We start from the raw sequence: 16,169 nt of genomic DNA on the forward strand, positions 1-16,169 counted from the left end.
GGCGAGTACTTGAAAAAAAAGTATCGGTACTTGTACTCGGTCCTAAAAAAAAGTGGTATCGGGACAACCCTAATATTTATAGAACTAAAAGAAAAAAGGGAAGAAAGTGAAAGAGAACCCGAGCGAGGGGAGAGAGAGGGAAAGGAAAAACATCAACAAAAAGGAATAAGGAAAGCAAAATAGTCAACCCCTATCCCTAGAAAAACCAGCAATGGGAACATACAGCAATGGGTATATCATAGCAATTCCCTGGTCAACCACTTCTGCTCTAAACGGCGGCGGAGTAAACATTCTGAAAAATGGGTGCACAAAATCATAGTATTAGTTGTTTGTACAGGTCAGGAGAAGTAAAATCGATCCATAAAGCCCAAATAGTATAAAACTTGGTACAGTTGCCAGTACATTGGTGTCTTCACTCCCCAGCCTCCATTATATCTTGCACCATCAGTAGTCATTCTTTCACTGTAGGGACCACCGAAGAATTCCAGTGTATCAGAATAAGGCATTTGCCCGCATTAAGGAGGTGAAGTAACAATGAGCGATTGTAAGGCCCTATGGACATACAGTGCATCCGGAAAGTATTCACAGTGCTTCACTTTTTCCGTCTTGTTATGTTACAGCCTTATTCCAATATGGATTAAATTAATTATTTTCTTCAAAATTCTAAAAACAGTACCCCTTAATGACAACGTGAAAGAAGGGTGTTCGAAATCTTTGCAAATTTATTAAAAATAAAAAATGGAAAAGAAAATCCCATGTACATAAGTATTCACAGCCTTTGCTCAATACTTTGTTGAAGCACCCTTGCCACCAATTACAGCAATCATACTCTTTTTGAGTATGATTCTATAAGCTTGGCACACCTATTTTAGGGTCGTTGTCCTGTTGGAAGATGAACCTTCGCCCAAGTCTGAGGTCTGGAGCAGGTTTTCATCAAGGATGCATCTGTACATTGCTGCATTCATCTTTCCCTTGATCCTGACTAGTCTCCCAGTTCCTGCCGCTAAAAAACAGATTTTTAAAACATGTAAAAATCCTTTTCTTGGAGTACATCATGGGACACAGAGCACCATAATAATGACTATGTGGGTTATACGCTTACCTTTAGGTGATTGGACACTGGCAACCAATAGTAAGACTGTTCCTCCCATATAACCCCTCCTATACAGGAAGTGCCTCAGTTTTGTAGCAAGCAATGACGATCCCAGAAAGGAGGGGAGGGACCTCTGTGTCCCGTGATGTACTCCAAGAAAAGGATTTTACAGGTAAGTGGTTTTAAAAATCCATGTTTCTTTATCGTACATCACGGGACACAGACCACCATAATAATGACTATGTGGGATGTCTTAAAGCAATGCATCTGATGGGGGGGGGAAAACACATTATCCGTAAGCCCAACGGGCCTGAGACTATAAAGCTGCCTGAAACACGCTGTGGCCAAAAACAGTCTCTTTTTGAGATCTCACATCCACCTGGTAAAACCTGGTGAACGTATGAACTGAAGACCAAGCGACCGCTTTGCAAACCTGAGCCATAGACACCTGCTGGCGTACTGCCCATGATGCACTAACCCCTCTAGTGGAGTGTGCTCTTAAATCCTGGGGTGGAACCCTGTGCTTTAATCCATACGCCTGGATAATAGCCTGACGAATCCACCTGGAAATAGTTGAACTTGTTGCCGGCTGTCCTTTCTTAGGACCCTCAGGCAAGACAAAAAAAAACAGTCAGTCTTCCGAAAGGGAGCTGACATTTCCAAGTAAACCTTTATCGCCCTCACCACATCCAGTGAGTGAAGCGACCTTTCCTCCCTAGTCTTAGGGTTTGGAAAAAAGGAAATTAAAATGATATCCTGATTCAAATGAAATTTGGAAACCACCTTCGGTAGAAAATCCGAACGAGGGCGCATGACCACTCTGTCCTGATGAAGAACCATAAAAGATTCTTTGCAAGAAAGGGTGGCCAATTCTGACACCCTTCTAGCCGATGTAATAGCCACCAAGAAAACGAATTTCCTGGTCAATAGGACAAAAGGCATGCCTAATAGGTTCAAAAGGCTCCCTCTGTAAGGCTGACAGTACCAAATTTAGGTCCCAAGGACATAAAGGTGGTTTAAGCGGTGGCCTCAGGTGTGTTACTCCCTTGACAAAGGTTCGCACCAAAGAATGGGATGCAATTGGTCTTTGGAAAAAAAACTATAAGGCCGAAATCTGTCCCTTGATTGTCCCTAAAGCAAGCTGCAAGTCTACTCCTGTTTGGAGAAAGGCGAGCACCCTTCCAATCGTATACCTACGAGGGTTCCATTTCCTTTTCTCACACCAAGAAATGTATGACTTCCAGACTCTATAATAGATAACTTTAGAAACTGACTTTCTAGCGTTTATTAAAGTGGACAAGACTGAACCCATAATACCACGGTCTTTCAATAGTCTGGTCCCAATAGCCAGGCCATCAAATTCAGCAACCGTAAAGAAGGATGGAATATGGGCCCTTGAGACAATAGGTCTGGACGGCAAGGAAGGACCAACGGGTCCCCTACTGCTAATTTCATAATCTCCGAATACCATGATCTCCTGGGCCACTAAGATCACCAGCTTCCGTTCCTCCCGTATTCTGCGTAGTAAGCGCGTCAGAATTTGGATCGGAGGGAAGGCATATATCAGAGAATACTGATCCCAAGGAACCACTAATGCGTCTATCCCGACTGCAAGCGGATCCTTGGTCCTGGGCACAAACCTGTCCAGCTTGGCATTGAATCTTGATGCCAGTAGATCCACATCTGGGGTCTCCCAGTATTGGCAGATCTGTAGAAAAACCTCGGGATGCAGGGACCATTCCCCTGGTAACAATTTTTGGCGACTTAGGAAATCCGCCTGCCAATTGTCCACCCCCGGAATAAACACTGCCGATAGAAATCGCACATGTTTTTCTGCCCAAGTCAATATATGATCTACCTCTCTTTGGGCTGCCCGACTCCTGGTACCTCCCTCGTGGTTGATATACGCCACTACTGTGGAGTTGTCGGACTGGACTCTGACAGGAAGCCCCCACAATCTGGATGTCCAGAATCGCAGAGCCAGACGAGCTGCCCGGATTTCCAATAGATTGATGGGCAGGGTCTTTTCTGTCTGGGACCATATTCCCTGAACAGACGCTTCCTCTAGGACTGCTCCCCAACCGAGAAGACTGCCGTCCGTGGTTACAACTTTCCAGGCTACCGGTGGGAAAGATTTCCCTCTTTTTAAGTTGCTGGTTCTTAACCACCAAGAGAGGTTCCATAGCACCTGTGGAGATAGAACCATGGGCTGATCCAGGGTTCGAGCTGACTTGTCCCAGGCCTTTAGAATACTGTTCTGGAACACTCTGGAGTGGAACTGTGCATATGGCACTGCACTGAAGGATGACACCATCTTGCCCAGTAACCTCATGCACAGTCGAACAGAAGGTGTTAGTTCTTTTCTCACCTTCTGTACAAGTTCCACTATTGAGGCGACCTTTAAGGGCGGAAGAAACACCTTTCCTTGGGCGGTGTCCAGGACCAGACCCAGATACACCAAGGCTTGGGTTGGGCAAAAAACTGATTTGTCCATATTTATCATCCAACCTAGGTGTTGTAAAACCCGTACTGTTCTTGACACGTTCTGAACTAGTATGGGATGAGAACATTCCCTTAGAAGAAGATCGTCCAGATAACCTACTACGGAGACTTTCTGAGACCTCAGGGAAGCCAATACTGGGGCCAGAATCTTTGTGAAGACCCTGGGGGCCGTGGCCAGACCGAAGGGTAGTGCCACAAATTGGAAATGCCTGCCCTCGACAGCAAAGCGTAAAAACCTTTGATGTGGACCGAAGCTCGGCATATGAAGGTATACGTCCTTGATATCTATGGACGCTAAGTAGTCTCCCTTTTTCAGGGACTTTATTATTGAACGAACCGACTCCGTGCGGAAGGATCGGACGTCTACAAAGAAGTTGAGAGCCTTGAGGTCCAAAATGGGCCTTACTTCCCCATTTGGTTTTGGCACGGTGAATAGGTTTGAATAAAACCCCTTGAATCTTTCCTCGTGCGGAACTTTTATAATTACCCCCTGCGTCAGCAGATGGTGTAAAGCTAGGAATAGGCATCTTCTTTTCTCTGGTTCCGACGGGACCCTTGAGTATAGAAATCGGTTCAGGGGGATCTCCTGGAATTCTATTCTGTAACCGTATTTTACAGTGGAAATGACCCATTTGTCTTGAACCAGTTCTTCCCAGGCCTCCCCAAACAGCCGAAGCCTGCCCCCCACCCGTGAGAGCGGGGCGCCCCTTCACAAGGTAGACTTGGAGTTGGGCTTGGGTGTCTTTGGGGCCCAGGGTTTCTTCTGACCCTGGGGTCTTTTAAACCCAGACGGCTGAGGCCGTCGATACCGCTTAGGGGGAAGAGGCTCCAGGTCCTGGAGCATTAGGAATTTTATAAGATGGTTGCTTCCCCTTCTTTTTAATAATAGGAAGCAGGGCACTCTTTCCACCAGAGATCTTTTGGATGTATTTATCCAGATCCTCGCCAAACAGGCGCTCTCCATGAAATGGAAAAGCTGCGAGTAGCCTTTTACATGGCGTTTCAGCAGACCAGTTCTTTAGCCACAAGACTCTTCGCATATGAATTGACAGCAGCGCAAAACGAGACATCTGTTGAATTGAATCTTTCAATGCGTATACCGCAAAACATAAGGCGTGAGGAATCTCCGATAACTCCTCAGCAGATTCCTCCTGGCAAGGTACGTTCTTTACCAACTTTTTAAAACGATCTTTTAGGGATTGGCAAATCCCCATAGCTGCGACTGCTGGCTGAACTGCTGCACCAGCCACCTAAAAGGAGGCCTTTAATAAGGACTCTAGCTGTTTATCAGCCGGATCCTTGAATACCTGGGCATTATCCACTGGACAGGTTACATTTTTATTCACAGAAGATATGGCAGCGTCCATCAAGGGAGTGCCCCATTTTTTTCTGAACTTCTCCTCCATAGGATATAAGACAGAAAACCTTTTTGGAGGTAAGTATATCCTGTCCGGATGCCCCCAGTCTGCGTAAACCACCTGCTCCAGTAACAGTTGCAAGGAAAACGCTTGGGAAATTTGCTTAAGTCGCAAAGATCCCAGAGTAGAACAGGAGAGTGCAGACTCCTGAACCAGGGGTAACTTAAACCCAATTCGTACCATCTCCATTAGAGATTGGATAAACAATTTTTGGGAATGGGAGGCTGAAATTGGCTCTTCAGAGCCAGAGTCCACAGCCGAGGATTCTTCAGCCTCTTCTTCCTCTCAGTCCTTTATGACCACCTCTTCCAAATCCTCTGCCCATTCTGGTTCCAGATCACCTGGACCCATCTGGCTATAAGAGTCCTGGTGCTCTAGTGACTCTCCACTTGGCCCAGGCTCAGGGGAGGGAGATCTATTACGCTTCCTCCCCCCCTGTGTTACAGAGGCAATCATGCCAGCTATTTTGCCCTCAAAACCCGCTAAGGCAGATGCCAAATCATCCTTTGTAACATAAGCCGAGGCAGGTACATTGGTAGTGGCCACTATGCCTGGCAAGTGCAATGGCTCAGCCAGGTTAGAAGCCGCAGGTCCTTCAGGAGAAACTGAGGCTGCATCAGCATGGGGTTTGGTCACCTGTTTTTTGTGGAGGGACTCTTACCCCTGTGCTTGTCTTGTTCCCTGTTCCTCGTTTTCTGGAAGACATTGCTTACACACGAGGAAGAAAAAAGGAGTATTCCCCACAAACTACAACCGGTCTTTAACCTGTCACCGCTGTGTCCAAGACCACCAGACTCACGTGCCCACCACTCGCTCTGCTTCCTCCACGCGCACGCCAGGAGCTCCATGCCTATAAGCACTAGCTTGAGAGCGAGCGCATCAGCGACACGCCTACCGCATGCGCCGTCCTGAGGCATGCAGCGCACCTGTGACGCAGACAGCAGTGGCGCACGCGCACACCGGCCGCGCATGCGCACGCCAAAATTTAAAAATGCGCGCCAAACCGGCCCTCTGTAATCCTGGACATAGGATCAAGGTTTTTTTACCAGCAGTTTACAAAGGGAAATACATATGTATATATAAAATCCCAAAGGGAGTACTCACCATCCCAAGCAGCAGGGCCTGTCTTGCCAGGCCCAATCTTCCCCCATCACGGCGGGTAGCGCCTCTAAGGACCTTTAGGGACCGGGTCCCCCATATATTGGGGTCCACACCCCTGGACCTGTAAAGCACCCTTTCTGGTTTCCTTGGGCAAGATTGACCAGGAATACCAACTTAACAAGGGTCCAGCGCCTATATAGGACACATTACAAGCAATACCTCGTTCTTGAACCGAGGTTCGGGTACCATCCACTTTAGCTTTGTAATGCCATCCGAATGGATCCGATTATAACGTCCTCAGTGGGACATTCTTTGAAGAAAACTGAAGAGCTTCAACAGCCATGACCATCACCTTCAAGACACTGGCGAAAAAACTGAGGCACTTCCTGTATAGGAGGGGTTATATGGGAGGAACCATCTTACTATTGGTTGCCAGTGTCCAATCACCTAAAGGTAAGCGTATAACCCACAGTCATTATTATGGTGCTCTGTGTCCCGTGATGTACGACAAAGAAAAGCATCCTCACACCATGATGCTGCCATCACCATGCTTCACTGTAGAGATGGTATTGGCCAGGTGATGAGCGGTGCCTGGTTTCCGCTTGCCATTCAGGCCAAAGAGTTCAATCTTTGTCATGTGCGTTTTACTGAGAAGTGGCTTTTGTCTGGCCACTCTACCACGCAGGCCTGACTGTTGGAGTGCTGCAGAGATGCTGGTTCTTCTGGAAGGTTCTCCTCTATCCACAGAGAAATGCTGGAGCGCTGTCAGAGTGACCATTGGGTTCTTGGTCACCTCCCTAGCTCTTCTCCCCCGATCTCAGTTTGCCCGGCCGGCCTGCTCTAGGAAAAGTCGTGGTGGTTCCAAACTTCTTCCATTTATGGATGATGGAGGCCACTGTGCTCACTGGGACCTTCAATGCTGCAGAAATGTTTCTGTACCCTTCCTCAGATCTGTGCCCCGATATAACCCTGTCTCGGAGGCCTACAGACAATTTCTTGGACTTCGTGGCTTGGTTTGTGCTCTGGTATGCACGGTTAACTGTGGGACCCTAAATAGAGAGGTGTGCCTTTCCCAATTATGTCCAATCAACTGAATTTATTACAGGTGGACTCCAATCAAGTTGTAGAAACATCTCAAGGATGATCAGCGGAAACAGGGCGCACCTGAGCTCAATTTTGAGTGTTATGACAAAGGCTGTGAATATACTTATGTACATGTGATTTTTTCAATTTTTTATTTTTAATACATTTGGAAAGATTTCAGACAAACTTCTTTCACATTGTCATAATGGGGTATTGTTTGTAGAATTTTGAGGAAAATAATGAATTTAATCCATTTTGGAATAGGGCTGTAACATAACACAATGTGGAAAAAGTGAAGCGCTGTGAATACTTTCCGGATGCACTGTCTGTGTGTCATGAAATAACATAAGAAGCGGAGCATCCACTATCTGGTGTTAGGTGACCCTGCCAATTATATTACAGGTTTTTGTCCAGAAAGGTCTGAGAAGGGGACAGTCCCAACATAGATGTAAAAAAGTACCTCTCAGTCCACAACAAGTTTGTATAACTTAGAGAGAAAGTGCTCTGAAGCATCTCTGTCCAGGCATATAATTTCAAACCTGGAGAGTGAATCAAAATGGCACAGCCTGCACTCTAGGGTTTTAAAAAAACGTTTTAAGTTGGACGCGTTTTCAGCTATCCCACGGTGTTGTTCCCCACTCCTGTCGGAGATTCAGTAGGGATTTCAACCCTGCACCCTTCATGAATCGGAAACTAGAGCTCACCTTTTAGGAGTTCCCGCAATGATGTGCCTTCAAGAAGCAGGGACTTGTTACTAGAAGATACCAGCACCTTCAGCTCCTCTGCTCTGGCTATATATTGACGCACCTGCATAGAGTGCGATAGTAAAAGATTAAAATAATAGTACCTGTTAAAGATCCTGTAACACAACTACAAATGAAATGCATGCCTGAATATTCGACATATGACAAAACTACTGTACAAATTGTGAGTCACAGACATTTCGTTTCTTATGTATTACTATTAATGAACGGGGCAAGCGATTATCAGATAGATAAAAATAATTTAGAGACTATAATAGCAATAGCAAGATCAAATTTGTTCCCCTGGTGCCAAAGTATCTGATTCTGAATAATCATATTTCCATTTAAGGACATTAATTGTCCTATAGTCAGAATGAGTCCAACACTGCCATGAAACAATAAACTTTGGATAAAGTGGGAACAATTACAATATGCCTAGCAAGGGCCAGCCTCTTGATTTCCAGGTTGAATGAAGCCGGCCATAGACGGTGCAATTTTCTTTCCTGCAATCACGGTCGTTCAATTCCCCCTTCAACACTGAATCCCTCCTGCGGAGTCACTGTGTTCTTCTAGCGGGGGGTGTGGGAAGCGGCTATAGCTGCTGGCAATAATAGCATGAGAAATCCAACATGCTGGTTGTACCCAAGTCGATCAATGGATAAACTTGGGTACAATCAGCCTGCCCATAGATGGTTTTACTCTTGACCGGTCCCCGCTCACTCAGGTGAGATTTAAAACGTCTATGGCTGGCTTTATGCTCTACTAATCTCCGCAGACTGAAATGTAGGTGTAGGTAAATCAGCCTAATACACAGCTGAAAAACATATGTGTGAACTGTTCCACTTCCCAAAAATGTATAATCCTGTTCAGCCAGTGTTCCGGTTCAGATATCCCTGGAAGACACTACTAGGTACATTTACTAAAACTGGTGTACTCAGAATCTGGTGCAGCTGTTCATGGTAGCCAATCAGCTCCTAATCTCAGTTTGTTCAATTAAGCTTTGACAATAAAACCTGGAAGCGGATTGGTTTCTTTGCAGAACTGAGCCTGATTTTGCACTCTTCAACTTTAGTAAATAAACCCCTATGCAATGTTGTAACCATTTAGCTTTGTCACAGCTGAAAGTAAAAGAGCAGCATGCAGATGAATTTTTTTTGTAAGCTTTCTCCTCCAATCAGCAAGCTCCAATTGTTAGAGTCACAGCCTATACAATGCAGTAAAGCCCGATTTGTTAACCCCTTAAGCTGGCCAAAGATGGCTCGAATCTCGACCAGTTTAGCAGGAGCCAGACGAGATTTGATCCATGTATGGACAGGCTGATTGTACCCAAGTCGAACTATCGATTGACTTGGGTACAACTAGCATGTCAGCTTTCTAGTATGCGATTATTGTCAGTGGCTATAGCCTCTAGCAATAATCACTGTGTTTTCCAAGCAGGGACAGCCCCCCCCATCCCCACCCCCCACCAGAGAACACAATAGAATTGTGGGAGGAATCAAGCAATTTGCTTTCCTGCAACCACAAATCATCTATGACCTACCTTACCTTACCAGTGTGAATGCTGATATGAGGGATAGTACATCAGACTAGTACAATAGAAATTGAGCTATTTAAAAATACGTAAAAAATTTGTAAAAAAAAAAAAAAAAAAAAAGACCTACGTTACTTACCGGTAACATTGTTTCTAGGAACCTTCCAGGATGGCAGAGAAATAAGAAACTCCTCCCCACAGGAAACAATCACTTGACAGCTGTTTTAAGTCTCCACCCTTCCCCTTGATTCTTAGTTTGTAGAGAAGTAACTCCTGAACCCGGTTCATAAGGGGATTCATTCCTCATAGGTGCTCATCATTTAGTGTTAAACAATTTTCCCTCCTCCAATGGGCGGGAAGTAGGCCTGCCGTCCTGGAAGGTTCCTAGAAACAACATTACCAGTAAGTAACGCAGGTATTTTTCTCCTATCAACTTTCAGGACGGCACACCAGACAGGATAAGCAATTGACCTCAGGCCTACCTTAGGGTGGGACCACTGCCTGCAAGACCATCTTGGCGAACGCTTGGTTCTGCAGTGAGCTTTACCTCCACTCTATAATGCCTGAAAAAGTTATCTTAGCTGGATCATGTGGCTGATCTGCAGGTCTGCTCCACCGATCTCCCTGCCTTCTCCGCTTCGAAAACAGGATCTAGGTGGAGTGGGCTCTTAAAGATGGAATCAGAAAACATGTTAAACTTGTAGGTTAGCAATGTTGCCTGTCTCATCATCTAGCAACCATGGCCTATTGTGCCTGTGCTACTTAGGACCACTAAAACAAATGTTTCGCTGTGTGGGGAGAAACACTCAAAAACTGAGGATCAAGGGGAAGATCAAAACAGCTGTCACGTGATTGCGTTTCCTGTGGGGAGGAGCCTCTCATCTCTCAGGTGTGCCGTCCTGGAAGGCGATAGGAGAAATTTAATTATTTTTTGAATACTGTAAATTAATTAAATGGTTATCTTTTAAAATAGCCCACGCATATACTCTAAGAAGAAATATTCTGGTACTGTTTATAGGGCCTATATGAATCATATGTTGCGTGTACTGTTCAACATATATGCTAGCCCAAGAAAAAGACAAATTATCCATAGGCATGATGCAAAGATAGCTTGATGTCCATGCCATCAATGAGGATATTGACTAGCCTGTAAAATAAATTCTTCTTCTTCTAACTACTACTATGGAAGCAATTTAAAGTAAAGGTAAACCTTAGCTGAATGCCATGTTTTTTTCGAAAGCACTATGAATCAAACAATACCCATGGTTTATTTTTTGCTGATCCCCTGCACCCTTTTTGAAACACTTCCTGTCTACATGCGTGCACCTTAGCAACTGCTGCACATCATTGAACAGTGCGGGTTTCTTAATGGTGACAACTTTGGGTTATGTCTGTGTAACATGGGTCAGCAGGATAGTTTGTAGTCTCCATTGGTAGGGTGTGTAACTAAATGTCAGTGTAGGAAACCCATATGGAAAACAGGAACATGGCATTGTCATCCAATAACATGAAATAACTTCAGATGGACCTTAATGGCAGGATCTCCACATATTTTAATGAAAACTACAGATTTAAAAAGAACTGAAAAATACTTTTGACCCCCCCCCCCCCCCCCCAAATTACTGCCCCCTTACTCGATCCTTCCACTTTAGCCTCCCCTTTTAACTTCTTATTTATTCTCTTTTTTGCTGGTTTCAAGTTTATGTTCTCATTGTTGATGTTGCACTTTTGTATTTACTGGACAACCTTAGGATTTATGAGGTTATGAAGAAGAGCAACACTGTAATTTCATTTCTTGACCTTTCCCTATTAAAGCAATCCGCTCCACAAACCATACTATATGGGTCTACACCTGTTTCCGCGGCCGCAACCACCCACACAGAAAAAAGTAGGAGATGCGTGCAGGTGCAATTAATCCTAATAGTACCCGCACCCACTGGAAATCGCAGCAGCTGCTTCCTGCACTAGGAACAGCACTGCATTTGCGGTTTCTGTGCGTGCTGAGATTTAAAAAATGGAGCAGGGACCTATTTCCCTGTGTTTCAGGAGGCACGGCAGTCCATTCAAATGAATGGGCTACCATACCCATGCAAAACCCCACACAAGTATGAACCAGGCCTAAGAAATGCTCTACAGTGCATCTGGAAAGTATTCACAGTGCTTCACTTTTTCCATATTTGTTATGTTACAGCCTTATTCCAAAATGGATTAAATTCATTATTTTGCTCAAAATTCTACAAACATTACCCCATAATGACAATGTGAAAGAAGTTTATTTGAAATCTTTGCAAATCTATAAAAAAAAAAAATATATATATATAATCACATGTACAGAAGTATTCACAGCCTTTGCCATGACACTCAAAATTGAGCTCAGGTGCATCCTGTTTCCACTGATCATCCTTGAGATGTTTCTACTTGATTGGAGTCCACCTGTGGTAAATTCAGTCGATTGGACATGATTTGGAAAAGCACCCACCTGTCTATATAAAGTCCCACAGTCAACAGTGCATGTCAGAGCACAAACCAAGCCATGAAGTCCAAGGAATTGTCTGTAGACCTCCAAGACAGGATTGTATTGAGGTACAGATCTGGGAAAGGGTACAGAAAATGAGCACAGTGGCCTCCATCATCCATAAATGGAAGAAGTTTAGAACCACCAGGACTCTTCCTAGAGTGGGCCGCCTGGCCAAACTGAACGATCGGGGAAAAGGGCCTTAGTCAGGGAGGCAAATAAGAACCTAATTGTCACTCTGACAGAGCTCCAGCGTTTCTCTATGGAGAGAGGAGAACCTTCTAGAAGAACCAACCACCAATCAGGCCTGTATGGTAGAGAAGCCATACGGAAGTTACTCCTCAGTAAAAGGCACATGAAAGCCTGCCTGGAGTTTGCCAAAAGGCACCTGAAGGACTCTCAGACCATGAGAAACAAAACTCTCTGGTCTGATGAAACAAAGGTTGAACAGTCTGGCCTGAATTGTAAGCTTCACGTCTGGTGGAAACCAGGCACCGCTTATCACCTAGCCAATACCATCCCTACAGTGAAGCATGGTGGTGGAAGCATCATGCTGTGGGGATACTTTTCAGCAGCAGGAACTGGGAGACTAGTCAGGATTCAGGGAAAGATGAACGCAGTAATGCACAGAGACATCTTTGATGAAAACCTGCTCCAGAGCCCTCTGGACCTTAGACTGGAGCGAAGGTTCATCTTCCAACAGGACAACGACCCTAAGCACACAGCCAAGATAACAAAAGGAGTGGCTATGGAACAACTCTGTGAACATCCTTGAGTGGTCCAGCCAGAGCCCAGACTTGAACCCGATTGAACATCTCTGCAGAGATGTGAAAATGGATGTGCACCGACACTTGAGAGGTCCTGCAAAGAAGAATGGGAGAAACTGCCCAAAAATAGGTGTGCCAAGCTTGTAGCATCATATTCAAAAAGAGTTGGGGCTGTAATTGGTGCCAAAGGTGGTTCAACAAAGTATTGAGCAAAGGCTGTGAATACTTTTGTACATGTAATCTTTTTGTTTTTTATTTTTAATACATTTTCAAAGATTTCAAACAAACTTCTTTCACGTTGTCATTATGGGGTATTGTTTATAAAATTTTGAGGAAAATAATGGATTTAATCCATTTTGGAATAAGGCTGTAACATAACAACATGTGGAAAAAGTGAAGCGCTGTGAATACTTTCCGGATGCACTGTATAAAAGGAAGAAAAAAACTGTGCTTGTATGAATAAAAAAAGAACCCACAGTACCATAAAATTAAAAACATCTACAGACGCACTAGATAAGTAATAAGTTGCACCCATATATTACAAACAATTGCCATCAAAATGAAGTAAAGTCCGAAAAAAGTGAAAATTATAAAGTCCAAAAAGGTGAGAATGTGGAATCCTTGTCAATACATCTGCAATATAGCCACCATCCGTCACCAAGAGTGAGATCTTGTCTAGAGCACCACCACCTGTATTCGGACAAAATGCCCGCTTACCAGCACAAAAGGGACCTCCTATCACAGGTCAGAAACGCTTGTGGCTACACACCCAGCCAGGGCCTTTCCATGACGTTTAAAGATCTCCTCAGAGCCATAGGTGCAGACCATCCAGATAATGCTTCCATACAACCATCCCCAGAAAAACAAAAAAAGCTCCACATAGTGTAAACTCTTATGGGAAATTTATTAAAATAAAGTAAGGTTGCACTTACATCAAGGTATTGTTAAAAACACCATATTAGCACTCTCGCCAGCTGGCGAACAAAACAAGCAGCCCGTACCTCCAGGAATCGTAAAACGTGATAACGTCAGCACGCCACTCCCCTCTACGCATTTCGTTGCACATTGACATTCGAACAGAAGGCCCATAAGAGCTTTATCAGCCATTGCTAAGCACCTGTTCCTCTCCTCTGCAGATGCTGCTGACTGGTAAAGGGGAGATGGATCATGTGATTGGACAGGAGCAAGCTGAAATCAGGTATGTATATACACCTTTTTTCACGTTAGTCAGCATAGGTGTTAAAAGAGGGGAGGGAGCATTTTTAAGACTAGTTAGGTTCAACCCAGAATTATACTTTTAAGCGGTTGTAGCCCAAAGAAAAAAAAATTGATCCTGTTCCTTTAAACCATGAACAGCAGCACAGTTCTTATGCTGTGTAATTTGTCCCTTTCTATTATCTAAAATACCTGGCTGGTGCTTCCCTCATCTCTAGAAACTGTTTACATCCCACTGCTCTCCTTTCTCCCTCCTCACTCCCTGCCTGTCAGCTAGTCTCTGCTGATCTACTCCCTGCCCCTCACCTCCTGCAACTAAAATAACTTTGTTATGTTCATACAATACCCTGTGTTAGATATCATTATGTGCTTTATAAAAAAAAAAAAAAAAAGGTCGCTTTACGCCTTATTTCAGAGCGTCGCTCAGTGCTCACATGACCACCAAACGCTCTCCTCCTCTTAACGTGAGCCCCAAGCTCTAAGGTAATGTGTAAAGCAACATATTTTTTATAAAGCACATATACTGGGGCACATAATGTTATCCAACACAGGGGATTGTATGAACATAACAAAGTGGCTTTACAACCAATTAAGGTCTATGTTACCTTGTTAGTGTGAATATTTGTAACCTATGTTTTTGTTGAAAAACTCAATACAAAATGCATTGAAAGGACAATGACTTTTTGAAACTACTATAAACATGTGAAAGCTGGCTTAGATAGAGCTTGAGAAAAAAAAATGTATATTTTTGGTTAATATGCATTGCCCACTGGTCATAGATACCAGTAATTTAAAAAATACCAACCTAAGATGCAACCATAATAAAACGATGCTCACTAACCTTTGAGCGTATGGCTTCTTTCCTTCGGATGTCTGTTTCATCTACCAGAGAAAAGGCAGAACAGTTAAACAGGGTTTACAAGGTGCAATTAAAAGGTTTGTTACCCCAACATTTCATATTTCTGATATGTGTCTGTTGTACCATGCACAGTGGGTATAGAAAAGAATCACCACCTTTTAAAAAAATTACATTTTGTTGCTTTGCAACCTGAAATGAAGATAGACACAGTTTTCATCTTATCCAGCTGTATTTACTCAGTGCAACTTATAACATCTAAGTGGGAGACATAGCACCAACATGTCAGAATAAATAAATAAAAAAACAGAAATCACTGAGTTGGAAAAGGATCACCCCCTCCAGCCAGGTATAGCTAATCACCTTCTCAGTGGCACAAAAAGCAATTTGACTTTCAGCTGTGATCATTTTGATTAGCTCAGCGTGAAAAAAGCTTTCCTGGAGAATTTTAGTCCTTGGTGGTGCAACTTAAGCAAATAATCAACTATGGGTGGCAAGGCACTATCAAAAAATCTTAAAGTTGTGGACAGGCACGAGTCAGGAGATGGATACAAAAAAAATTTCAAAGGCTTTATCAATGCCTAGAAGCACAGTAAAGTCTATTATTAAGAAGTGGAAGGTATTTGGTACAACAGAGACCTTCCCTGGTTTAGGATGTCGCACCAAACTGGATGAAAGAGCCAGGAGGAAACTGGTCAGAGAGGCTACCAAGAGGCCTACAGAAACTCTGAAGAAGTTGCAAGAATTTATGACAAAGAGTGGTCATTGTGTGCAAGTGACACCAATATCACAAATTCTCCACAAATGTGGCTTATATGGGAGGGTTGCAAGAAAAAAGCCACTCCTCAAGAAAGGCCACATGCAGTCACGGCTGAGCTTTGCCAAAAGGCACCTTGAAGATTCTAGGCCACATGGAAAAGGGTGTTACGAGACTAAAATTTAATTATTTGGCCTCAAAACCAAAATGTCTGGTGGAAATCCAATACAGCTCACCATCCAAAAAACACCATTCCTACAGTAAAGCATGGAGGTGGTAATATCCTATTTTGGGGTGTTTCTCTGCAGCAGGGACTGGAGCACTTGTCAGGATAGAAGGAAAATTGGATGGAGTAAAATACCATCAAATTCTCGAGGAAAATCTGCTGCCCTCTACCAGAAAGTTGTCAAAGGGAAGAAGGATTACCTTCCAACATGACAATGACCCAATGCACACAGCAAAAATGACCACACAGTGGTTGAAGGAAAAAAAAGGTGAATGTCCTTGTATGGCCTAGTTAGAGCCCAGACTTAAACCCCATTGAAAATCTATGGGATGACTTAAATTGTAAGTTCACTTTTACAGAAA

The 16,169-nt window shown here is 43.9% G+C and overlaps 1 protein-coding gene across 2 annotated transcripts in view; it reads right to left on the minus strand.

Annotated features, from left to right (window-relative positions):
* The window catches only part of ULK3 (unc-51 like kinase 3), a 66,188-nt gene that overhangs the window by 20,387 nt on the left and 29,632 nt on the right, over positions 1-16,169 (minus strand). For both annotated transcript variants that reach the window (XM_073619015.1, XM_073619016.1), the window contains 2 exons: positions 14,810-14,850; positions 7,902-8,004 (listed from right to left, as the gene is read on the minus strand). In XM_073619015.1, the coding sequence (XP_073475116.1) occupies positions 7,902-8,004; positions 14,810-14,850 (144 nt within the window). The remainder of the gene's footprint in view (positions 1-7,901; positions 8,005-14,809; positions 14,851-16,169) is intronic.

The sequence above is a fragment of the Aquarana catesbeiana genome, linkage group LG03, assembly GCF_042186555.1.
Source record: "Aquarana catesbeiana isolate 2022-GZ linkage group LG03, ASM4218655v1, whole genome shotgun sequence".
NCBI lineage: Eukaryota > Metazoa > Chordata > Amphibia > Anura > Ranidae > Aquarana > Aquarana catesbeiana.